Source organism: Talaromyces stipitatus, genomic scaffold (genome assembly GCF_000003125.1).
Source record: "Talaromyces stipitatus ATCC 10500 scf_1105507295549 genomic scaffold, whole genome shotgun sequence".
Lineage (NCBI taxonomy): Eukaryota > Fungi > Ascomycota > Eurotiomycetes > Eurotiales > Trichocomaceae > Talaromyces > Talaromyces stipitatus.
Window position 1 is genome coordinate 167042 of NW_002990117.1, and position 25252 is coordinate 192293.

The 25252-nt window shown below is 44.6% G+C and overlaps 9 protein-coding genes across 9 annotated transcripts, besides 8 other annotated features; 3 read left to right on the forward strand and 6 right to left on the reverse strand.

Annotated features, from left to right (window-relative positions):
• Positions 1-677: 677 nt before the first annotated feature.
• Positions 678-3154, reverse strand: TSTA_009380 (uncharacterized protein; the record flags this gene model as incomplete). Its single annotated transcript, XM_002483005.1, has 7 exons — positions 678-870; positions 924-1334; positions 1416-1622; positions 1671-1751; positions 1803-2765; positions 2818-2946; positions 3024-3154. The coding sequence occupies 7 exons, from the start codon at positions 3152-3154 to the stop codon at positions 678-680; spliced, it is 2115 nt and encodes a 704-aa protein (XP_002483050.1).
• A 295-nt stretch (positions 3155-3449) lies between these two features.
• TSTA_009390 (uncharacterized protein) lies at positions 3450-3862 on the forward strand (the record flags this gene model as incomplete). Its single annotated transcript, XM_002483006.1, has 1 exon — positions 3450-3862. Exon 1 carries the CDS (start codon positions 3539-3541, stop codon positions 3860-3862), a length of 324 nt encoding a protein of 107 aa, XP_002483051.1. The 5' UTR covers positions 3450-3538.
• A 27-nt stretch (positions 3863-3889) lies between these two features.
• On the reverse strand, positions 3890-4616 carry TSTA_009400 (uncharacterized protein; the record flags this gene model as incomplete). Its single annotated transcript, XM_002483007.1, has 2 exons — positions 3890-4316; positions 4371-4616. The coding sequence occupies 2 exons, from the start codon at positions 4614-4616 to the stop codon at positions 4086-4088; spliced, it is 477 nt and encodes a 158-aa protein (XP_002483052.1). The 3' UTR covers positions 3890-4085.
• A 2599-nt stretch (positions 4617-7215) lies between these two features.
• TSTA_009410 (uncharacterized protein) lies at positions 7216-7561 on the forward strand (the record flags this gene model as incomplete). The annotated part of the gene is made up of 2 exons (XM_002483008.1): positions 7216-7406; positions 7459-7561. The coding sequence occupies 2 exons, from the start codon at positions 7216-7218 to the stop codon at positions 7559-7561; spliced, it is 294 nt and encodes a 97-aa protein (XP_002483053.1).
• A 613-nt stretch (positions 7562-8174) lies between these two features.
• TSTA_009420 (serine/threonine protein kinase, putative) lies at positions 8175-9297 on the reverse strand (the record flags this gene model as incomplete). Its single annotated transcript, XM_002483009.1, has 4 exons — positions 8175-8546; positions 8594-8811; positions 8861-9132; positions 9194-9297. The coding sequence occupies 4 exons, from the start codon at positions 9295-9297 to the stop codon at positions 8175-8177; spliced, it is 966 nt and encodes a 321-aa protein (XP_002483054.1).
• Positions 9298-9602: 305 nt separating this feature from the next.
• Positions 9603-9712: a sequence feature (CT-rich).
• Positions 9713-9745: 33 nt separating this feature from the next.
• TSTA_009430 (uncharacterized protein) lies at positions 9746-10862 on the forward strand (the record flags this gene model as incomplete). The annotated part of the gene is made up of 3 exons (XM_002483010.1): positions 9746-10151; positions 10200-10403; positions 10450-10862. 3 exons carry the CDS (start codon positions 9746-9748, stop codon positions 10860-10862), a joined length of 1023 nt encoding a protein of 340 aa, XP_002483055.1.
• A 1041-nt stretch (positions 10863-11903) lies between these two features.
• Positions 11904-12521: a mobile genetic element.
• On the reverse strand, positions 12047-15916 carry TSTA_009440 (uncharacterized protein; the record flags this gene model as incomplete). The annotated part of the gene is made up of 5 exons (XM_002483011.1): positions 12047-13460; positions 13583-13839; positions 13934-14768; positions 14819-15735; positions 15782-15916. 5 exons carry the CDS (start codon positions 15914-15916, stop codon positions 12461-12463), a joined length of 3144 nt encoding a protein of 1047 aa, XP_002483056.1. The 3' UTR covers positions 12047-12460.
• Positions 12470-13399: a mobile genetic element.
• Positions 15917-17898: 1982 nt separating the features above from the next.
• TSTA_009450 (uncharacterized protein) lies at positions 17899-19116 on the reverse strand (the record flags this gene model as incomplete). The annotated part of the gene is made up of 2 exons (XM_002483012.1): positions 17899-19044; positions 19096-19116. 2 exons carry the CDS (start codon positions 19114-19116, stop codon positions 17899-17901), a joined length of 1167 nt encoding a protein of 388 aa, XP_002483057.1.
• Positions 18220-19281: a mobile genetic element.
• A 157-nt stretch (positions 19282-19438) lies between these two features.
• Positions 19439-19458: a microsatellite.
• Positions 19459-19721: 263 nt separating this feature from the next.
• Positions 19722-19778: a sequence feature (GA-rich).
• Positions 19779-20035: 257 nt separating this feature from the next.
• Positions 20036-21616: a mobile genetic element.
• Positions 21594-23501: a mobile genetic element.
• Positions 23502-24418: 917 nt separating this feature from the next.
• Positions 24419-25123, reverse strand: TSTA_009460 (uncharacterized protein; the record flags this gene model as incomplete). The annotated part of the gene is made up of 2 exons (XM_002483013.1): positions 24419-24555; positions 24886-25123. The coding sequence occupies 2 exons, from the start codon at positions 25121-25123 to the stop codon at positions 24419-24421; spliced, it is 375 nt and encodes a 124-aa protein (XP_002483058.1).
• Positions 25124-25252: the final 129 nt, after the last annotated feature.

A 25252-nucleotide genomic window follows, 5' to 3' on the forward strand; every position in this document is an offset into this window, starting at 1 on the left:
CGCCCAAGGCAATGACCCGGGGACATTCTAGTTCAACCTCACCCGATGTCCATTGATTGATATCCACTTAGCACTGGACTAATCGGAATTTATTTATCTTTTATAACCATCGCATATCTTTTCATATAACTCGAAAGCATCACATCTCGTGCCTTGTTTTGTCGGTGTCGATCAATCTTTGGTGATAAATCCATTCTTGCTTGCGGTAGACTGATTCGATCTTCCGTGATCTATTGTAGCTAAGATTAGATCTTTCATTCTATATAAAGACTCTCGGGTGCTTCACCTAATGATCTTTATGGAAACTCTAAAGTCAGACTTGTTTCTTAGTATCTTCAAGTCTTCCAGCAGCTGCCTGTATACCTCCGCCTGGGAATGTTGGAAGGCTGTGAGTGCTTCCATGGTAGAAATTTAAAGAGTTCTGACTTCCGAAATTACAGAATTTGGGAGAATAGCTAAGGGATTACAAGTCAATAAATACTAAATTATTGACAAGGCTACGAGAGTGAAAAAGCCTGACACCCGGGCAAACTGACCTTGCTATTTTTAGAATTATTCACCACTTGCATGTAAAAATTCAATTGATGCCTAACTGAAAAAAATACAGCACTAGGCTATGCGCCATGGATATTGGTCCTGCGCATTTCGAAATTGAAGAATTGCTCCGTACGTTTAGGTTATTCTTGAAATATCTTAGAGTAGATTTTGGCGAGAATCTCCGCATCGACTGACAGCGTTGGTGAGAGGTGCTTGTAATCTTCTAAAAATGTGATGGTCCGTTTAAGCAAGCTTTGTAGCTCGCTGCGCTCTACTAGGTGACGCAGATGAGATGCGTATGTCACTGATAAAACAAGCATGTTGCCAAACTGCCTAAACACAAGTTAATTTCAGAAATCACAAGCAGAAACTCGGAACAAACATACGCATGAGCGGTACCAAAAACATTAGTAATGATTGGTCTGCCTTGAATATTATGAAACGCTCGCGTGCTTCTTACGGCTGCATTGATGCAGATTTTGCAGGCAGTCTGAACTGTTCGTGGGAGAGTGTCCCAGAAAATCGTCCCGTCAGTGCTTTCTACAGGATGCAATGTGGGAGAGATGGGTTCGGACTTAGGGCTAGACAGCCCAACTAAAGTTTGTCCTGAATCAATTGCTCGATTTAGCGCATAACGTAGCAAAGGGCGGTAGATAATGTATCGCGCTCCATAGTATTTAGCCCGCAGTCGAGCTGTATTGATATCTGACGAAGGTTCATCATTATCATCCCACTGCATTTCACGCGGAAGATTTTGGCGCCATGAATCGAGGCCCTTTCCAAGTATTTCCAGGACGCTGACTGAAAATCCTAGGCTGTATAGCTCCGTATTATCAGTTTGGTTGTGATCTATGGTTAATTGTTAGACGAGCAACAACTCATTGGATGTCGATAATTTCTTACCATTGGAGGTTTTGTAGAGATAGGTGTGGACTCGGTTCAGGACTTTGCGCAGATGGATCTGTGCTGAATAGAATAGCATTATGCAAGAATCCTCGGGATAATGAAGACCTTTGGGGAGGTCAATTCGATCTTCAGATCGAGATATCCCGCTAGGAGGAAGGTCTAGTTCGGCAAGTATATCGCTAAATCTATATGAGTAACTGCTCGACAATATGCCGTAGACCACCAACCTTTCAAGTTGCAGACAGGCCCAATAAGCGGCATTGCAAAGGTCTTTCATTCGTTCATCTTGTAAGGTAGTATACTTTCTCCTGGAATGCAACTTAGACAACATACTCAGGCTGTTATAGATTGCAACTCACGGATGTACCAAGATCAGACATGCTCTGGCTGCCTGGGATATCCAGCCGTGACTCTGGAATGGATGTGCCAATTGGCCCGTATATAGCCCTGCAAGAAGGGCGGCTTGCACGTTTGAAATGCCGCTCCCACCCTGCATATTGCCCAGAAAATCTGTCGCGTGTGCGTAATAAGCTAAGCCTGGAATTACATGCATGTTTTTTGCGGTATCCTCAACCTTTGTCAAGGCTGGGATCCGAACTTTCCATTCGCAGATAGCGCCCAAAGCAAGAACTAGGAGAATGACTGCATTATCAATGGAGCGCTCAATTGGGCGGTTTGCCTTTGAGTACTGGTTGCTGAAATTCTCAATTTTTTGCTCCAGAACAGCTTTGTCCAGAACTGGGTGTAGTGGGTAGATATTCTCCATGAAGCTGCGATGCAGACGCCTTAAGGTGTCACGATGCGTGTCCAGCGCTCCAAATCTATCAATTCCATCCACTTTGTTTTCTACCCCTTGATAAGAAAGTGAAGGTATCGGGAGGCCGTCACCCCAGTGGGGGCCGCCATCGTCCTTTCCTTCGCCATGGCCGTAGATTCGGATAACCCCGCGATCCTCCTCAAGTCTCATCACGTAATCAATGTCGAAGTCCTTTTGTCCCAGCAATCGTTGAATAGAGGGCCATGATAGTAATTTATGAGCAGCTGTACAATGATCCAGCGGGATCGACAAGTCTCCGTCACTTTCATTTTCCGTCGTCGCTGCATCGACTGCTGGGTTTAGTTCCATGTCTTCGGCAAGTATCTGTTGTGTTCTGCTGCTTTCCCATTCGATTTTCTGTGTCAAAATGATTTGCTTCGGGAAGTTCTCAAAGAAATATGCCACTAGGGATTGAATATCACGCATACGCTGCTCTAGTTCATCGTATCGATGGTTTGTTCTCGCCTTATTTTCTTCCAGCGCTTCTATAATCCTTTTCAACCGGCTATATGTAGTTAATAAATCATTCTAACAGAGTAGAGAGACAAGGCTTACACTGTCTGGGGACTACCAGGGCGTTCATTGAGAGGGCGGTAATGACAAACTCTTCCCTCGTTTTTGCAGGAGCCACATAATGGACGGCTTTCATCACATGATATATGACGATCACGGCAAGGATCGCAGGCCTATTTTTCAAGTCTAGTTAGAACAGAAGCACATTTTTAAAGAAGAAGATCATGACGGTTACCTGCACTGCTCTTACTTTCTTTTTTTCTTTTGCCTGTTGTGGCTGGGCCTGCAGAAAAGGATCTTGAGATGGTTGCTGTAATTGTTCTGGTTGAACGTGATGGAAAGGAACTCGATATGGTTGTTGTGTTTGTTGTGGCTGGGCATGGTGGAAAGGATCTTGACATAGGGGTGGATATGGTGGTTGATTGGTTGGGCAATATTCCATTCTCATTGACTAAGTAGGTGCAGTTTTAAGAGAAAGATTCTAACAAGTTATTAATTTTGTGTCCACTTGTGTGGAGTTTATTTGGGCTAAGGCGTCTTAAATAGTTAGGAGCCTAAACCAGTCCACATTTGCCATAAAATGGCAAGCCTATTAATAGTTTGTGTGACACCTCTATCAAGCGACCCACATCTGACATAAAATGGTAGATGTGGGTCATCCATTTTATAGCAGGCCGCCACCCACTCCTGATTATAATCCTACTATACACCACCCTTTTGTGTCGACAGTCAAGAGAATAGGCCGTCATATCCTATCCCCGGAACATGTCCGATAATTCAAAACAACTGGAAGTACTCATGAAAATAATAGAGCAATCACCGCTCAGATTTATTTGTCCTAAATGCTTGAAAGGCTTTCCTCGTGGTGACAAATTAAATGAGCATTTTCGCGACTCAAAAGATGAGATCCATCAAGGCCTATTTATCAATAACCACAATTCTCGACAATTCCATGAATTCTATCAACAGGCTCTTGATTTAGAAATCCCTTTTCAAGATTTTCAAAGAAAGAACCGAGCGCAAGTCTTCGAATTGGCATTCATCCTTGAACACATCCGCAAAAAAGAACCAAATTCCTACCGTGAGTGATGTATCATTAAGTTTATAACCTATTATACTAACAAAATTCAAAGTGGTGTTGGATTCTGATATTGTGCTGCCTCAGGATACTTTATTTGACTCTGAAGCAAAAACCCCAGATTGTTTCCCCTATTATGCTCCAACCCTTATCGATCGTTTCCCCCTTGGTGACATGCCCGAAATCGGACAAGGTGCTTCGGAATTAAGTACGGCAGTTCAAACGTCGTACGGCTCAAGTGTAAATGTCTCTTCCCACGAGGATTTCAGCCGGCTTGCAAATCATGAAGATGAACCCAGCATCGACAGTGACTGGCCGGTCGATCCAAATTGATTCTGTGAGTCTAAGTGGTACGCCTCCAATTTTCGGTGTTCCGTCGGCACGAAGAACGGTGTAAACAGCGTGGGACAGGTTTAATGGTGTGTTCGTGGTCGTTACGGTGCGAAGAAGCGCATACTCAGCTGCCTATACACCGTCTTGTTAGCACATGGGACAAGAGACAAAATCAATATTTCATACACCTTTATATATGAGTCTTCGGATAGGAGCTAACGCAGCGTCAAGATTTCCAACGTCGGGGAATACGACACCTGCATCTTTCGGTTCGGTTTCATTATCGTTCAATGGAATAGCACCCAGCAACCAGGATTCCATTTGTGGGAGTATATCGTGTAATTTTCTTTCCACTTCTTTATCATGGAGAATTTGTAAATGCTGAAACTCGCGCATATTGTCACCAACACTATCAAGGTGCTTGTCGGGCATGTAATGTGGAAGATTCAAACTGCCGAAGTGGGTCCACACGTGCTCACCCTCCCCTGCGGCACTGAGTAAGCAGATTTGGGAACTAAGTTAGCCTAGAATATATCGAACACTAGTCATCGCACTCATAATACGGAAAAGAAACACTCAAACTCCCAAAAGTTTCAAGCCTTCGTCTCTTTGATTTTTCCTGACAATAGCTCTCAGTACAGGGTTAACTAGACCGAAACTAGACAATTCGCCAACTTCGATACCGTAACACCAAGAAATTCTTCACCCCCATTCTGCTTAATTTCTACACTCAGAGATCTAAGTTTTTCCACTTTCAGTTCCCATAAAGCTGAACTCAATCTGTCGCATTCGGTTCGTCCTTCCGGTATCTCTCGCATGGTGTTGCTTGGTATAATCCACCTGTGTTCCGAGCCCCCTTGCCAAAAGCGACCTACAACATAGTCCACTTGCGTTCTCAGCTGTGACTTGCCCCAGAAGAGGCCGTCGATGGAACCTGTCTAGAATGATTACTCAGTAAATGACAATTCAAATAAGCAGATTGACTTGCCTTGATAGAAGATAGTTGGACTCCGAGAGGAAGGAGTTCATATCCTTGCAAACCAAGATCTGGTTGACGTGCCCATTCTTGCAACTTTGCTTCAAAATTTCTCGCAATGATAATAGGCATTTCGTTGAGGAGGCTGTCGAATGTGTGGTGATATTGGTGCTTTATGCTGGAACGTTTTAATGATGAAAATTTTCAAGCGGCTTCTACGTGAATGAGGGCATATTTATACTTTTCCATACGAATTTCTTTTATTTCGTATAATCTGCCAACAGCACAGTAAATTTGCTTCTGCAGTGACTTATGCATCCAAGAGCTCACAACTGGCAGATATTAGGCGAGCTAGCTGAGTCGACCACTGAGGAGATATGCATGGACTAGTGGTGGTTTTCACCGTTGTGATGCGGGCTTGGGAGCTCAGTCCACTAATGCGATCTTCTCAAACTAACGAATGGCACAGGAATTGTATATTCGCAAGCATCGATATGCCTTGGCCCACCGACCCCCTGGATATCCTAGTCCGTCCTCTCGAAATTACGTTTTGTAGTGGTATTGATACAAACATACTGGCTAATCTAGAAACCGAATAAATGCATTGATTGCATGGACTGGTACTAGCAGTAGTAGGTAGCTACAGCATTTCGCTTCATTGCCTAGACGTCTAGCCAAAACGTGGATTGAATTCCCTGATCGCATCCTCTCCCCATTTGTCCACCACCTTCTCGTAGGATAACCATTGCCACGACCGGCGCTCCCCAACTGTATACGCTATATCTGCAGTCTTCAATTCCAGCCCCTTATATTTTATTGATCGTACAGTAATCTCCGGATATTCTGAAGACAATAACGGAGTTGGGGACGTAACTGCAGGCGCTTTGACTAAGCCAATGCCATCTCGATCGACAGCAACCGTAGGAAACTGTGGCATCGATTCAAGTGTTTGATACCCATGATGGTCGCTAGCAAAGGTGCTGCCCTACTCCCTGCTTATCAGCACTATAAATAAACGGAAAAACTAGTTATCTTACCTGTAGCTCTTGGGACAGGGGTCGGGAGGCGGTATCAGATGAGTACCGTCTCGTATGATCAAACAAGACTGATAACCATAAAAAGCAACACATATTGCTCGTGCGTCCTGATTTGGAAACGCCTAGGCAGTCCGAATTGAAATGATGCGAGCGCTCCGGATAGGATTCTGGGGCAGCAGACCTCTTTACACCAGTAGTATCGTATGCTCCCCTGGCCACTATCCGGGGGAAACAAGGTGGAAGTCGACTTTGTCCGGGGAGCTCGAAACCGGTGAGATACTTGGGTTGACTTTGTTGTAATGTGGTGAATCTATGACAAGGCTGGCATCTTTATAGGTGTTGTTCTCTTGGTGATGATGATCTTCACATTACCTAGTTCGGCAGTAGCTGTTCAGGGAAGACCAGGAGATGACGAATCTAATGATTGAGCTATCGTTTGGACGGCACTCGTCGAATAATACTGTGTGGTATCGGAGAAGACATCTTGTACGATTACTTAGGTGACTTTCCTAGAAGATTTCCTAGGTGACTTCCTACGTGATTTCCTAGGTGACTTCCTAGATTATTTCCTAGATTATTTCCTAGATGATTTCCTAGATGATTTCCTAGATGACTTCCTAGATGATTTCCTAGATGATTTCCTAGATGATTTCCTAGATGATTTCCTAGATGATTTCCTAGATGATTTCCTAGATGATTTCCTAGATGAATTCCTAGATGATTTCCTAGATGATTTCCTAGATGATTTCCTAGGAGATTTCCTAGGAGATTTCCTAGGTACGCTTAGACCAATCGAATAAAATATTATGGCGGGTGTTAGGGAAATCTCGCCAATCATGCGCCTCGCTGTACTGTAGGATATATTGCAAACCTGAGAGTAGAACAGCTTTTAAGATAAATAAATCAAGCGTGCCAGCAACTGGCAGTCTACTTTTGCAACCTTCTTGAATTCAGTATACTTGCTCACAGCTACCTTTACCTCGAATCGCAACTCTACAGCTCAAAAGCCTTAGCCACAATGTATAGAGCCTGCCAAGTCATTAGAAATGTCACTACCTCAGCTGGGAAACAAGTCGCCGTTGCTTATGTCACAAAGACCGATGCATGGGAACGCATGATTCTTTCGCAGGACGTCCAAACTGAGTTCGTTACGGTTGCTGAAAAGTACAAAGACACCCTGAAGCCTGAGACGGTCAAAGTGGCCATGAAGTGAGTCCTTTTTCTCATAGTTATCAGTATCTCTTCTTACGCATCTTTCTAGGGAGGCGGAGCATCCCAGCCAGGCCGATCCAGCTAGACATTTCACTGTATTCGAGCTTGACAAAGATGAAAATGTCATTGCATCAAAGCACTACTATGTATGACGGACTTTTGAGAACTCATATTATTCATGAGCGAGGGCAGTATAAGATTTCGTTGGGCTGCAAAGGACGTGGAAGGACAGAAAATCGGATAGTTGGGCCTAGTTTGCTAAATAAATCACAAGTTACCATCTAAGTTAGAAGTGCAAAACAGTCAATTATTCATCCAGATTCTACGTTCCTATCAGAGCCTAACCCCGTTCGGACTAGTACTCAAAATATTCCAATACTATGTTTTCAGTTTAGGGGGAACAGAAAATGACAGGATACAAAATATACCTAATCCAAGTAATTTTAATTTCAGGCGCGGCTAAATTAATTATGACAACCTCTGAGAAGAAATATTCATGAGGGACGCTTGTCGTTTTAGTACCAAAAATAGCCCTTTGGTACGCTGTCCAGAGGACTTGAGATTGATTTTGATATCTAGACTTTGTTATGTTGACTCTATTATTCTAAATCGAGTACTTTGGAATTAAATTAGAGTTGCTTAAGAAGAGACAGTTTTACAAGTGAAGTAACAGATCATTGTTTGCCATTTGCAGATGACTGAAGGCCGAGTGGAGAATGAGGTTGATGTTAGATACTTTCCTGTCCCTTCTGATTTCTCAAACGCTTAATGAGGTTCACAACCAGCAAACCAGGAATGTTTCAACGCTTCATGCGCTGTTATCCGCTTTTGAGGATCCAAGTTCGTCATCTTCTGAATGAGATCCTTGAAGTCGTTATCAGTGACATTCTGCCAGCCCGAGAATGGTCTATAGGAATGGTAGTCTGCCAATCGATCATCCCATAGAAGACCCAAGACTTGGCAATTGACTTCCTCATCACCAACGTGAGTCATGAGTCCGTTCAATCCTTGTGGATCCCCAAAATAAGAAACTTGACGTTGCAGACGAATGATGTGAGGGAATGCTCCTTGCGATTCATGTTTTCGCAGATCCTCGTCGGCTCCGAAGATGACTTGTCCAAGCATCGCATAGATGCACTCAGCAAGTTAGCTAGATAGAAGCTTGTCTCAAAAAGCAAACTTACCACGGTCGCAAATGAGAAGATGTCAGAAGGCTTATTAAGCTCGCCCTTGAAATGGGCCTCTGGGCTGCGCCAGCTATCATTGCCAGCTAACATCCCTTTGATACACCTTCCTTTAGGGAGATACGCTGCGTTTTCCAGATCGATGATTTGAACCTGCTCAACTACCGTTTGTGAGCCACTACCGCGGTAGTTGACCATGATGTTATCAGGTTTGATATCTGGAAACAGTTAGTTCTACAGTTATGGATCGAAGAGCGCTTGCTTCACCTAAATGGACAATGTCATGGCTGTGCAACTCAGCAATCCCTTGCAAGCTGGCTTTTAGAATCTGTTTCCTGGCTTGTGTTGATATTTTTTTCCTGACAAGGTCCAGAAAGTCATCGTCCATGTATTTGTATACGAATATACGCTGATCTGGGATTGTGTCGTGTGGTAACCGTAAAAATGCGCTTTCACGAAGCCGCGGACGTATGTCTTCATTAAAGCTCGAGAAGATAGCCTGAGGAATGTCCTTTAAGACAAATGTGCTTTGTCCAGATCTAGAACGCAGTCAGTATACAGATCTATAGCATATGGGGGAACTTGTGTGTACGCCCGCACTCTGCCAACCAGACACGACCGAGATGCGGTCTCTCCTGAATCAATTTTTTGAAAAGATAGCGGCACCCCGTTGCACCGATCAATTCGTAAGGTGGAGGTGCCATATTCGGGTTCCCTTGGTCAAGCACACTAGCCGAACTAAGTTCGTGGGGGAAAGATACAAGAAATATTCGGGCAGCGTAGATCTTGATGATACGAAAGTAGTAGTCACAATTTAGTCGGTATTAGCTGACTTAAGTAATTATCGCGGACCGTCAAGCTAATAACAGGCGGAGTTGTACACCAAGATGAAATGTGAGTGCTAACTCCGAGAACGACGAATTAGACGGCGGATCGGGATCAGATCTCACCCCAAATTAGTCTAGACTAGTTATACTATAGTGTGGCGCAGTTTACCATTGCCAGCGCTTTTCTTCCATTTCTTTCTTCCTACTATTTTTCCTATCTTTCTTCCCACAACGTTTCCTGCCTTTCTTCCTACCACGCTTCCTTACGTTCTTCCTACCCTGCCTCCTCTCTACATCTGCATTGGACGGGCGTACCAATATGACAATGTCGCAATTATCGAGGAAGCAGCTGGATACTGATAACCACGTCTCTGTGGAAACTGAATGGACGCGTCTGAAAGATGTAGCAAACAACATTGAAACTCTTCGATCCCTGGACCGGACTTCAGAAAACAAAGTCAAACTCGCAGTTGCTACGTTACGCGAAGAACCGATTTCTCAGAAGCGCCGCAAGTACAAGCTTTTTCTTTGTGATGTGCTTAAGAAATGCGGTCCAGTTGGTGTACTCCTGTGCGCTACTGTCTTGGGTACGAACAAAGTTTTTGACATGGGCAAGACTCGTCGCTTAGCGTTTATCAACAAACTTGAAGCAAACAAAATTCAGCCGCCACTAGCCTCTACAGTCTTGTTGAATATTGCACTTCACCACCAAATACCAGCTTCGATTGAAGGTAAGCCTGCAGATCTAATTAGATTTTGCTCAACAACTAATGGTCCAGATCTACGGAAACTTGGCTCCCACGATATATCTCAGAAACTTGCAACGGATGAGAACCTATCAATTCAAGCAACTGGGGACACATCCTCTGCTCAAGCTGCAGCGCTTTTGGTGCAAGGTCAATCGACGGAACGCGAGACGCAACGTAATGGGCATGATAATCATCAACCAGGTACTATTCAGGGTTTCCCGAATTCGCTCACTCGTACGTGATATCTTAATGTGTAGTAACTTCAGGCTCATTTATGTAGTAGACCATCCGCTGGACAGGGAAGACAAAGATGGCCCAACACTCTTACAAGCCGATGATCTTCCAGGCTTCCAGATATCAGTTCTAGCAAACCAACCACCACAGTCGGTTTTTGATCTCGATATCATACATCTCATCGGCTTCCTCCAACGATTTCAATCAGTTTCCTCCAGTCCACAGCAATTTACAGTTATGCTTGGTCTTCTTCAAGGATATCAGACAAACTGCCCCAGCCTGCAATACATTCAACTAATAATCCCGTGGTCAGGCGCATTACCGTCGATCGACATCAAAATCGATTCCCAGATCGGCTGGAGTGCAAAGATCCAACTATCCGTCACTCTCGCCGTAGAACTGGTCAACTATGCTCAAGATTCACCGACGGCGAAAACGGCAGACGGTCGGATACCCTAGCAGGATGAGAGTTTCATTAGGCTTTGCTGCAACAAGCACTATTCCAGTCACTTTTCTCGTAGGTGTATATCTAGGATTTTGCCCTTCAACTCTGGCGACGCCACCTGGCGGGTCTTGCGGTCGTAAGAGAACTGCTCGTACGTCGGGGGAAGATTCGAGTTTTGTGACGGTAATCCAATCAGACTCTAATATCACATCTTCCTTTGTCTAACATGGTTTAGTATAAGCATGACCATTCTTGCTTAGGATTTTCATACTTCGAGACTAGCTCTTTCTTCAAGTCTTTTTCGGTCGTGAGCGATATCATCGACGGTAATGCCTGGATCTTCAACTTCTTCCATCGCTATAGACGATCAAGATTTTGCAGCGCTTTTAAAAGAAGGAACAGTCGTAAGATATGCGGGCGAATATGGCTGCACTTGACAATTTCTAGCAGATGACGAGGTAGGTGGGGGGATTACCGCATGGAACGGAAAAAGTCGCTGCCGAAGGGAGGCGCTGCTGCCAGTACCGAAACAAATTTAGGCATCATTGCATTCTCACGGGAGGTATTTCGCGGAGTAGATAATCTGAAGAATCAATACAATAAATGTTCAATCGTAATTCCCAACTTTCTTCAATAAGGAAACATGCATGTCGAATAGCAGGGGCTGAGCTTCCTTTTTTACGCGCCTTTCATAATTGCTTATTTTTCTAGTCGCAGCACACACATAAAAGGTAGAAAAATGACCCACAAATGTACATGGTAATGTCGAGGATTAGGTAAGCTAAACCTAATCAAGGAAAGCCTAAAACATGATACAAGGAAAATTCGAGAATTGAAGTAAGCGAAGTGGCATTTTTTTCCCGAACCCGTATACAATATTGATTTCAAATCATAGTTTCCAACTCACATACAAATTCATATACAAAAAATTAATTACTAGTACGATTAGGATATCTGTTTATTCTATGTCCCATAACGTTACAACCACTGCAGCGAAATTGGCGGCGTACGACTAGTTGAGAAGCTGGGAGCTCTGGCTCCGCCGGAGCAGTAGTAACAGCTTGAGATGCCTCAACTTGACCTTGTACAAGTGCTTGGACTTCATCTCTAGTAATCCCTTGCTCAATAGATATCTGTTTATTAGATCTTTTGCGCTTTTGCTTCTCTTTTTCATGCGCAGCTCGTAAATCGTAGTTTTCTTTCCGTACGAGTAAAAGCTCATTCATAGTTGTTTCGTAAGCCTTTGACATCCGCATGATTGCCTGATCGATCACTTGGTTTGGACTCCCTGTACGCTCACTTATACGCCTTTTAATTGTAGTCGATTGACGTGTAAATTGACGTATATTTTGGGGTGTCTGTAAGCAAGATGATTGCGTATTGCTTGATCGACTTGGAGGTGGTGTTGGTGTCTTCAATTGAATAGTAAGCTGTCGAATAACTCGATCCGGATTGAAAGGCACTAATCCGGTTGCTGCGAAGCTATTCCGTATAGTTTGAGCCTTATATGCCATTGTACGAGCCCTTGGAAAGGCTGTCAAAAAGTCGATTTTATCGATATGATTAAAACCCAGCCTCATCCGCTGCTCAACAAGTTGCCCATAATGTCGCTTTAAAACGGCAAAACACCCAACATCAAGAGGCTGTAAAGATGGGAAGAATGAGGTGGCATGCAGACTGGAATAATCTTATTCTCAGTACACGTACAATCAAATTCTGGAGTTAAATGGCTTCCGTGACCATCAAGAATCAACATGGAATATGTCCCCAACGTACGACCACTAATAAGAGGAATAAAATGGGTTTTAAGCCATTCTAATCCTATTTGATCTGTGGTCCATCCATTTTCACTGATATCGATTCTCCAATCATCTGGAAGATCATCAAACCAGCCTAATCGTACGTTTTTCTTTGCCTTGAAAATGACGTACGAAGGCAGAGCCCATCCAGTTGAATTTGTTGCTTCAATTGCAGTCACCCATTCTCGATTTCCAGGCTGTAATAACTTTGGCCGAGCATATCGATCACTTACTGTTATAACCTTTGCAGTCGCGCAGAGTCCCATAGCAAAGCCAGTCTCATCAAAATTGTAGATATCTTCCGGTAAGATTCCATATTCAGATATAACCTCTCGTACGCGATCAAAATGCTCTTGAATTATCTTCGGGTCTTCGCATTTGGCTCGTTCGTAGTTATATCTTCGTGAGAATTTTGAATCAATCTCTGGGCGACGTTGAACAAGATTGTATACCCATTTCTCTCCAACCTGTTGATTTCCATGTTGTGAGAGAAGATGATTAGCCATCTCTCGTACAAGAGAGTGCCGGGGGGGTAATCCACGTTTATCTAGATCAAGCACCCATTTGACAAGCGATTCTTCCTCAAATTGAGTCAATTTATGGTTGTTGGCGCGTACGAGAGATCTTGGTTGAATGCCGCTTAATCTCTTTTGTAGAGTTGACCGCGTTATATCATAAATTCTTGCAGCTTGAGCCACGCGTAAAATTCGTCCATTTTGTAAATCGGAAATAGCTAATAAGATTCGGCCCTCTTGCTCAGCTAAATCCTTTTTGTTTTTATCGCGAATTGGTGGCATCTTGACGCGTTGAAATCTAGTAAACAGAATAGAGCGCGGGTTCCGGGAAAAAATGCCACTTCGCTTACCGATTACGTTAACTAGTTACGTGCTAGGATCCAAAAACACATCTAATCTACACATATCATTTGAACGCACCCCTGCTCTGACCTTTCCTCACTAAACACATCTGGCAATGATGCATCATTCCTGACTCCACGGTCGCGGCCTCGGCTGTACTTTTGCATAGCGCTCGAATCAATACAAGCGATAAGACTGTTGACGATATCCAACTGTATGCGTTCTGAGTCCAGCACGGTATCCCACGACCCGATATCAAATCCATTGCATCGTTTTCTGAAAGCCCATATCACCCGAGCTCCACAACTCCAGTCGTCGCTCTGTTGCGGTGTAGGCTATCAAAGTCAGATGCTGGTCAATAAAACGAACCGAAGTGACAAGCTTACCATTTCAATATATCGGTATCCTAAATGACCAAACTCACCCTACTAAATCGTTAGAAAATGCTTCTGCCGTCTTCAATGCTGAACTTGCCTCAACCAGAGTGGCAACTCTCGTCTTCTTCGTGCCGTTGATAGTCGTCGGCTCTGCCAGTGAGTCATAATGGCGGATCACTTTTTCACTATCATCGATCTCGAGTAACGTGAAATGCGAATGCGTATGATGGACAGGAGAGTAGAAAATTAGAGGGGCAATGCCTTCTAGTCCAACTGCTGTTTTCCTACGAAGCTCAGCCATCTCCTTTGCCCAGGCTTTAAAGGGCTTTGTTATCGATCTCATTCGACCGTGTCTTCCGATGTCATTCACCGGAATGCTCTCGCGAAAATGCACGAAAGCTGGCCGGTCTGCTATATGCATAGCTACCTTAATGACCCAACAGTCGAGCCATTGCCCGGGGCGCAAGGCATAAAAGATATCGGCTGGTAATTTCAGGCTGTGGTCGATAATGCATGTATCATGGTCACTTAAACTCCGCTTATTGAATACCTGAGTGCTGATCCGACTGACCAGTTGATCATATGCCGTATTCAGAGCTCCGTTTAGAAGCGGATCCTTGCTACTGTCAGCTCTATCCAGGAGTTGAGATGGTAGGATTCTCACGTGTTCCAAAGCATATTTTACTTTCAATTCCTGGAGCTCTTCCTCAGAGACTAGATCATGCTGCCTGAAAGAGTTATACAACGCTTCTGGATCAGTGGAGCCACTTTGAACCAGCTGTTCCACCTGCGGAGTAAGAAGTCGAAATAGAGCCATCCATTGAGTATCTGCTTTGAGTTCTTGGAGTAGCTGATCGAATTGAGGCTCTTTTCTCTTGGTGTAACTCCTAAATGCAAGATAAGTATATAAAAACAATATGGTTTCCCTGATACTCACCAGATCTTGGGGCTAAATAGGATACCTAGCCCGAGTTCCTTGACAAGCACGCGCAATTTCTTCCCTCTGGAGAACTGGTTGGTAATGACTTTTCTATTGAGCAAGCTATGCTCATGGGTGATACGGTCTAGCACATGCATTGCTGCTCCCTTCTCACCCACAGGCTTGTTCTGCTTGGTGAATACCATTTGCTTTGCCACCTCAATCTGGCCGTCATACCATTGCGAGGCGCCTATGTATTCCAGCATATTGAATACAGTACACCGATGATTTGTGGCGGATCCTCCCTCTAATACCTTCAACCACGTTCTCCCGTCTGACCATTGATTGGCTTTTGATCCGATGATTGGGTCCTGGTTGGTGTGAAGACTTTGCAGAATTTTCTGATGAACAGTGTGCGGCAGATCGTTCGGGTATTTTTTGAGCAGGTTGACGATGTCGATCATCTGATGGATTTTATCCTTGAAGGACATATCCTTAGTGAGATCTTCGGGCGTAGGTGGCGGCTCTGTCTGCTCCCCATTGAGGAATGTCGGCACTGTGCTGCTATGCATGTTCTCGCTTTTGGGGGCATTTTGATGCACGGCAAGCGTCGTGAGGTCTGACTTATTCTCGTGCTTAGACGAGGATCTGAGTTCAGTCGTGTTAACACAGACTATAGAATCCAGTGCATCCTCGGTTTCGCCTTCCAAAATCGGACTCTCAGGAGTCGTAGGCTCATCAACTGCGTTCATACAATGCCTCTTCTTTAGGGCGGGTTGCACTGGGTAACTCGGCCGATAAGACGGATCGTGTCTCCGTTTTCGTTTCGAGGATAGGCGAGGAGACGGATCTGCGGTGTTTTCGCGAATTGCGGCAGCGATGGCTTGCGCAAAGGCCGGTGCCTTTCGGCAAAGCTGTTGGATAAAGTCGTGAAACTATTCTATCAGCTAGCTTCTCATATCATGTTGGTCTAAATCATACCTCGGGCACGCTCTCTACGTCCTTCATTTCTCCCTTGACCTGCATGTCGGCCAGCTCCCGGAGTATCTCGGCAAGCTCAAGGAGCGTTTGGCTAGACGAGGGTGTTGTTCGTGAGCTAGGGATAGCGAGGTCCATGATCAATGATTTTCTTTCATGAGGTGGCTTCCGTCGAAGTTGGGAAAGAAACAAAAGGAAGAGAAGGCAGATGTGCGGACAGACGCCTCTTTATAGCCGTACGATCCAGGATTTCAGCATCCCAGGATGCCGAAATCCAAATCCGATGCGCAGCCATAACGAATCAGGGTTTCAGCTGGTGGCACAGAAGCCAGGTCGCTAGAAGAGCACTAATAGTGACTCGCCGTTAGTCATACCGGTACGATGCAGGCATGGACGCGTCGTGCAAAAATCCAAGGCGCACTCGAGACTGGATAACACTTGCTTTAGGGTATGGTGGATCACTTCGACGAATATCAGAGAGCCAATCGTTGGTGAAGAGATCAACTCCTCCCCTTTCTATCCCTGTCTCCTGGGTTAGATGTTACCGAGTAATATAGGTTTCATTATTCATTATCGGCTGAGAACGTGTCCACACATAAGATGTGGGTTCACTCCTTTCCAGAAACTCGATTGCTTCCTGCAGCTGAAGAGAAGGACTATCTATTAAGGACAGAAGGAATAGGTGGCTGACTTTCTACCAGCTGGGCAAGGGACGATCAGATATGACAACCAATACTGGAAGAAGCATGCCATTGAAATTCAAGACAAACAGTGATGACGAAGATTGGCTAGCATTGATTCCATCGTAAACCGGTGTGATATTTAGCTTACCCGCCAGCCAGCAGATAGTGATACAGATAAAAGTATTGCTTCGATGATTCTAGTCTAATTGATCCAACATTGGGTCGATATCATTTTTGCACACGGAATGAGAATCGGTATGCCCGTCCTGAGATGCATCTGTAATAAGCGCTTGCTTTGTCTTGTGATTATTGTTCTTGCCCTGACTCTCAATCTCCACTTGTGGCAATCAATGAAAATCATACAGGAACATTACCAACGCGGCCGTCAACTCCAGCCCCAATAATGAGACACGGCCGATGACAAGCCTGACGTTGTTGATCCTCGCTCTCCGCTTCTGAGGCAATGCTGGCTGAAATTCTATTGACTACGACTCTCGCCAAAACTCGCTTTCAACCTGCGCCTTCATTGAAGTGAGACTGATATCTCCAATGCAGTGTTCGTCACCAACAGGCGAGAAAATAACGAATCAAGGAACGCCGGCTCTCGTCCCAAAGATTCTAGTGACGCACCCGGTGTCCTTCATCCTCGCTTCCAGCTTCCTTGGACTCCCCTCTCGGTCCACTATTGAGGCGATGCTGACCGACTTTGTGACGTGCTGCTTCTTGATCCAACATCAGCTGTCATCGTACATGAATCAAGCCCGTCCCATTGGCACCTACGATGATGAACGTCGCCGTAGTTCTTCCCGCCCTGGCCATCACGAAATCCACACCGCCAGTGCGGTATTTTTGCCATTGGTCTCATCTTTGTAATGGAGATATGGAGCTAGATAACAGGATCGTTCGCTCAGCGTCGAAACAAGAAGTGGAGAGCGCTAGCGCCACAACTTGCAGTAGAACTGGTGTCAACCAACACTCAGCTGACGAGGAGCGCAGAGCGTCGACTCCCGAATGCCGGAAAAAGAAAGAGCAGTTCATATTGTGGAGCCAGAAATGTGATCAATAATGGATGAGGCATTTATACTATTGGCCTTGTCTCTCCCTGAAGGAATATCGTCGTCAGCTGGACCCTCAGACCGTGGGACACGGGACATGAGATTGACATGACTAGTAGGAGATGTAACGCAGCTGGGACGCTTAGCGTTCAGAATCTGCATTGACTGGAATCAGCCTTGATCAGCCTTGACAAGGCCGTGCTGTAAAGGGCTGCTGGAAGAGGGTATCCATCTCTTCAGACCGTAGAATTGAAGAGACGGAAACCTCGAAAGCACAGCCAGAAACCGCAAGATCAAAAGTAGACAACAAGGATTCTCAAGAGCACAATAGAAGTCACACCTAAATCAAATGAATGATCCACCGTAGGAAAATGAAATTCGACTACACGAGCTCACAAAAACTTGGAAAGTGATACCAAGAGTGGAGAGATGGCGCGATGGCTTGGCCGTGCATTGCGACGGTGAATGCGACGATGGTGGAGACCAGCTGGAGATCAGCTGGACCGGTGAGAACGATAACCCCAGCAACCGAGAGGAAAATGCAGAAGTAAAAGGGCGCGAGGTTAAAATGGCGAGGGATGGGGTTTATATAGTCGCGGATTCGGGACGGCGGCGGTGACAATACGGCGTACGGGAGCGCTAGGCCGCCAACGGCAAAACTAACCGGAAGCGGGAATTCACAGGTCCCACGTTTACAAAGAGAATCTTTCAGTATAAGAAGCTTCCTCATGGTTCCGCTGCTCAAAGACCACCTCCGTAATCCAAGAAGATCCCGTCCAGTGTTGAATAGTCTCTCAATATTAACCTCTGCTGCTGGAACAGCTAAATAATCCCGTGCAGCCGCTGCCATGCGTGGATATTCATCTATATGACCTCTCCACCATGTGTAAATCCAATCTCTCTTCTTCTCGTCAAATTCCACAACATCAGAGTTGAGATATCGTGCAATATCAGAGGGCTTTTCTGCAGATTTTTGCGACTTTGCCTTGATCTTACTTATCATCTCTGATACTATGGTCTTATCCGGATTTTGCAACGTGACTGATGGTCCTGGTTCTTCTGAAGCTATAAAAAGTTCAGGCTTATGAGTTATAGGATACTGGATCTCAAGCTGCTCTTGCATAGCAGTAATAATATCCTGAGCTTCATCCCGTAACTCATGCTCAAGAACAAGTTTCTTAAACCGAGGATCCAAGAGCATTGTAATATAGAGAATATCGCATAAATCATCCATAAGAGTATAGTACTTGTCGTATTTCCTCATGGCGCTCTTAGCTGCATTAGCGACATCTGCGTCAAAGTCCTTGAACTTTCCCTCCCTCTCCTGAACTTCTTGAAGAAGATCAAAGAGTTGATAGTAGATAGCCAAAGATTGACTGATTTGTGGAATATCAGTAGATAGCTCCAGTATATATCTATCAAACTCTGCAAGGACTATCCGGATTTGTCCAAGCTGATTCCAGTCTTGGTCAGTAAAAGGAGGTAAGATATGATTCATCTTAAGATATTCCTGAATCTGAGGAGCGGCCTATTCAACGTTAGATGTATTCTTTTTTTCAAGGATTATTAAGACTCATACATTCCAAGCATCATTAAGCATGCGATAAGAGGAATTCCAACGAGTAGTAATATCATACTGAATAAGTTTTGAATCTATCCCTTTTATCCGGCATAGATTCTGCCACTCTTTCTTTTGCTCTGTGCTTGAAGAAATATATAAACTCAGAATGCGTATGCGAGAGAAAGCACTTTGTGATTGTGCAAGAGATAGATTATTCTCCAAATCTTCAATAATCTGAAAGTCTCCTATAATATCACTAGCTGTGGGTTCGCTTCTGCACATGTGCATACAAGTAGCTTAGTAACCAATTGGTAAAGTCATATTCTTCTGATTGTCTGTCTCTTCTTGCTATTTTGACCTCGTGTGTGTGTGTGTGTGTGTATATTTAACGGCCGTGGTTCGTGACTTGCACGCTTCCCACCGATCCCTACTGGGACATAGGCCGCCGAGGGGTAAGCCTCGGGCTTCAGGTCCTATCAGATTTATATACAAATAAGAGACTCTTTGGCGCATTTCCATAGCTGCCGTGGTCTTAAAGGGAGATCCACTTCCTAGTGGGTTTTGGGTATTTACCAGCTGCAATGGTCCACCTACGCTCCATGACCCATCATTCTACCACCATCATACTTAAGCAGTGAGTTTGAAAAGAAAAAGGGAAAAAGGAAAGAAGAAAAGAAAGAAAGAGAACAAAGGAAAAGAGAGATATAAGGGGAAAGTAGGGCTGACTTAGCTAGGTGCTAAGGAGAGGTTGGCGAGGACAGATATCCTCAAAGAAATGGGTCTCTGCTAGCCATGAGGCTAGTTTTCGTGTTCCTTTCGCAATACCTAAAAGAAAAGAGATAACTTTAGAAGAGGGTCTAGGTGGACGAGGGGCTCGTCTCTTAGCTATATGGCAGAAGAAGAAATATAGAGGTGCTTTTCATGCTCCACATTAACAGAGAAGATAAGCATCATCATAATTAAAGCGCTCGTGGTAATCCGTAAAGTCTCCATGACCAGTACGGGCCGCTATGATACAACTAAGGTCAAGTCAGTTAAGTTGAAGCTCTCCAAGGCGTTTAGAAGATGTAGTTATTTCTAGATCTTAGTATGTCTGTGGTGCTACAGTCTGCCACCGTGTCTGAGCAGCGGAAAGAGATTAAGTCTTGGTATATCTCTTTAGCGAGGCATATGAGGACTTGTATGGAGAGGGGGGGATAGAGACAGCTTCTTCCTTGACAGCGAGATCAGCTGCTTCATTCTCAGGGATTTTAGTGTGTCCAGGGACCCATCGGATTTGGATTGATCCACTTTTGGTATGTGGAAGCCTTTCGCGTAGTGGCTAGGCGGCTGCAAGGGTGCGAAAGGATTCAAAGACCTCTTGAGAGGATCCTGTAGAGGGGGATAGGAGACGCGTGGCAACTTCCAGGTTGTCAAGACAGATCCATAGATTAGTAGCAAATTGAGCTGTTGGATATACTATTGCTGCTTGAGCACCAGCTAGGGTAGCTTCTGCTTCTGTGTCAAAGACCTCTTTCCTATATCTGTATAAGAGTAAGGAGCGGAGGAACTGATGGTGTGCTTGAATTCTAATATAGCCACCCCCTGCACGTCCGTCTATCAGCCTAGATCCATCTGAAAAGATTACAATATCTGAGCTAGGGATGGTGTATTAAAAAGCCATGAAATTAGCCGCTGCCTGTTCCTTAGTGCGTCCTATGGGAGCTCCTATTTAGGCTAGGGCACTCTTGCGTGACTCACAAGGGTACTAGGGAGCATGTTGTAGAGGGTTTATTTGTTCAGAGTTGGAGAGCGCCAGCACTCGGCGGGCAAATTGACTAGTTTGTCAGCCGTCTCTGGCTATCTATTCTGCGCGTCTTCGGAGTGGGTGGTATGGATCAAGACGCCGTAGACGGACCAATGTTTGGAGGGCTATTTAATCTAGTTCAATTTTTGGCGGAGAGAATCTAGACTCTCAGTATAGAACAGATATTAGGGTTGTGCGGAAAACTGGAAGGACTGCTCTTGCGCCTGCTAGTATTACTTTGGTTAGTTTCTCAAGATGTTCTCTAAATCGATTTGAAATTTGGGAAGGCCCAGGGCGAGTACGTCCTAGCCACCAGGTTTCTACGCCATAGTATACTTTATAGAGTACATAGGCTGATACAGCCTGCTATAGTAAATGAGGTTTGACTCCATGGATAGTATTCCCTAGAGAGCAAAGGGCATTAGCCACAGTAAGGGCTTTAGATGCTATTTCACTAATGTGCCATTTAAATATTAGCTTTTTGTCAAAGAGAATTCCTAGCCAACGTAGATATAGCTGTTTAGTATTTTCTAAGATTATAATAGATCCAGCTTTTACTGAAGGTGTGCAGGTTGGGTCCTGGTCTGCTTTATGTCAGGAGAAGTAAAGAAGCTCGTATTTATCTGGTGCAAATATAATACCCTCTGCAGCGCCCTAGTTTAGGGCTTCTTATAGTAAGTCTGATAATGCTTTGCAGTTAGTAGCAAGAGATGTTGAGATTGCCAGGTTAGCTGTGTTGTCTGTGTAACCAAATCTGTTCCTTGGGTTTTCTAGACGGATAGGGCGCTATGTAGAGCATGAAAAGAATGCCAGATACTGGGGATCCTTATAGAAGACCATAGGCAATGTCTGTTGAGGGGCCAATCTCTCCATCGAGTCGGATCTGGACTGATCGCCCAGTAGCAAAGGAGGCAATCCAGAGAACAAGATTAGTAGGCCAGCCCTGCTCACGTAATCTGTGGATGAGTCTGCTGGGAAGCACGGCATCAAAAGCGCCCTTGACATCTAGGGTAAGGAGTGAGGCAGTCATGCCTTGATTTAGTGCTTGTTCAACATCATGTGTTAGACATGTGGTTAGATTATTTATAGATCTTAGTGGGAGAGCCCCAAACTGTTGCCTTGCTAATACTTTGTAGTATATAGAGATCCATGCCATATTCCATGCCACCAAGCACTCAAGTCCTTTGCCAAGAACTGATAGGAGAGCGATCAGTCTGTATGATCTAGGTAAGAACCAATCAGTCTTTTTTAGTTTCTAAATAATTGCTAAGATTGCATGTTAAAAGCATTTTGGGTAATAACCAATCTTTAGGCACTCTTGATATAATATTAGTACCTTGTCCTTAATCAGAGGCTATGCTACTTTAAGTATGCAGGTTGGGATTTTGTCTGAGCTAGAGGCTGTGTTTCCTGCCTGAAGTACTGACTCCTCCACCTGTGCCATTGTTATATCTAGGAAGTAGAGACTAGTGGTAGGGACTGCTGGGGAGTCCAGAGGTATGTCTCCTGCCTCAGCCGAGTTTTGGAGAAGATTATGGACTAGTACGTCTTGTTTCTCATGTATAGTAACTGCTGGGAAGCTGTTGGGTCTCAGTGGATCCTTCAGTAGAGGGCTTCAGAAGGTGCTTGTAGACTTATACCATTTACTCATATCGAAGACATCCTTCATTTGTGTTGCCGTAGAGAGCTTATCTTGCCAAAATTGTTGTTGAGACCATCTAATTATCCTGCAGAAGTCTGTCTTTGAGCAGAGGCCTAAGTGGTAATTGTGTAAAGCTTTCTTGCAGTCTTTATTCCACCATGGTTATTCTATGCCTTGTGTCATGGTCCTCTTAGCAGAGCCTCTATATGCTCCTTAAGTTGCAGATGTCAGTTTTTCAGTAAGGGCATTAAGATCTTCTTCTGTTGCGGCTGAGCTCTCAGTGCCAGCAAGATTAGAGGCGAGGAGCGAGAGGAAGGAGGTGTGGTCTAGTGTATCAAATCTCAGTTTCTAGGCTGTTTCCTTGTATCTCTGATCCCATGGAACAGTGGTGATTAGTGGTTGATGATCTGAGGTTGCATCTAAGTGGCTCGCTATGCTAGCTTTGGCTCCTGCGAGTGCCAGAGGGCTTGAGGCGAAACTAAGGTCTAACACGTTACCCCTTTCATGTGTGGGACAGTCTATGTCGGAAATGAGTACTAGACCCTGGAGATCCAGCCAGTTAATAAACGGCTCTGCAAAAGTTGTAGGGCTGTGTTGTAGCGAGGGTTGCCATCTATTGTGTAGTAGGTTGAGATTGCCTGCAAGTATTATTGTTTAAGGGAAATACACCTCTGGCAGGGTTATAAGAGCTTTTGCGGCTTCACCTGCTCTGCTGCAGCCTGCTGGGGCATTATAGATGTTAACTATCAGAGCGGATTTTCCTATGGGCAAAAAAATCTGAAGGAATAGGAGATCCGAGGCTTCTTTAGTGTCAGTTGTAAAGGGGCATAGCTGGGAGGTCCGGATGCCTTTCTTCTTTTGGATATAGATGAGGACTCGTGGTCGGCCACTTATTGCCTAGCTATTAGTTAGGGAGAAGCATTCATATGATGGATGTTTTTTAGTGATCTATTAGCTGAGGTCTTTAAATGTATATAGTTCTTGGATTAGGATAATATTAATGTTGCTAGTGTATACTAATATGAGGGCTATTTCATGTGTGTCTGGCGCGTGCCCTACATTTAACTGTAGGATTTTGAGAGGCGCCTTTTGAGTTGGATAGTGATAGATCGTAGCTCCTATTCAAGAAGAGAGGCGAACCAGTTTTATAGTTAAGGGGTTGTAAAACAGACTGCACAAGCTATAATAGGAGGATCTTCAGTTGGGGCGCAAGGTGGGGGGGTTACTGAACGGAAAGGAGAGATAATCTCATAGATTAAAGGCTATGATGGCATCTTATCTAATGCCATAGGTATTTCTTATGTGCCTATAGAGAGCTGAGAGCTACATCCTCCTTCAGTTTGAGCTTTTGCGAGGTTTATGGCGCAGGATTTGCGAATCTCTGTTTATTGAGCTTTAGTATGTTTAGTATTGCCTTTAGGGCGTAGAAGGCATTCTGTGAAATCAGCTAGATGTGGTCCATGGCAGTGTATGCATCTAGAAGGGCATTAATGAGGCTCTAGGGCTGTGCAGTGGTTGACATGGCCCTCTTTAGTATGCTCTGAGAAGCCACATAGTTGGTATTAGGAGGGGCGTGCACAGGATTATACATTATGCTATTTCTAGCATTGTGTACATTGAATAACTATTGTTTTTTTAAAGAGATAATAAGCATTGATGATAGTGCTAAAAAGATGTAGCTAGATAGGCAGTAGTGATTTTGTGCCTTCTAGGAAGTTGACAAACCAGCTTGAGGAGAGAGTATCAGGGTTGGCAGCGCTTGTAGTGGTCTTGCTAATAGATATAGGCTTGAGCCCTGTTGTTTCGCTAATTTCTAATAATAGTAGTGTAGGATTGATAGGGATTAGAGAGTATTAACCATCTAAGATTTGGCCAATTTTCCTTGGCATGTTAGTGACTCGGTACAAGACCTATCAGAAGCTGCGTTCTATCTGGCAGTTAACAAAGAATGCAGAGATAGTCTCTTTTTGGGCCTTAAGGGCTAGGAGGGCTTCTAGAGATGAGGGACATAGTGCAAAGCCAGTCTTTATAGCTTGGACTTCTTTTAGTGCTGCACTATTTAAGTTTAGTTGAGATTGTAGGCTAGAGTAGATAGCGTAGGCTTCTATTTTTCTGGCTGCGTGGTCAGCTGGGAGGCGTACAAAGAGCTAGATGTTAGGAAGGGGTTGTTTCACCAGAGGTATAGGCTTTTTGATAGAGGCTTTAGGGTGAGTGGTGGGAGTTAATTTGACTAGGGCATATTGGGTAATAATTGCATAAGTTAACTGGTTAAGACCTGAGGGGGGACGTGAGGGAGAGGATGAAGAGGGTAAGGGATTTGGGGTGGAGGAAGAGGAAGGGGAAGAAGATAGGGCAGGTAGAATGGAGGTCGTCAAGATACCGCTGATATAAGCGTTGAAATGTTGTTGAGCTACCAAGGCGAGGTCATCGCTTAGAGCGGTGAGTGCTCTCAGTAGGTGAGGAGCAAGGCTGGTGGTTTGGCTGCGGTGTTTATCAAGGAATACAGCTATAGGGCTGAAGATCTTCTGTCCTTCAGAAGCTCTTGTTGTGGCTATAGATGTGGATTCCAGAAGGGCTGTCTGTAGAGGGCCGTCTGTACCAGGGCCTTTACGCGCCATGGTGTTGCCGGGCGCGTTGAGACGCGTCAAAGGCTGCACTCCTGGGAGCTAGGTGGTAGAGAGGGTTGAGGATTTTGAGCCTCCGACTGTTTGATATAAATAATTATAAGGAAGTCGCCTATCAACTCG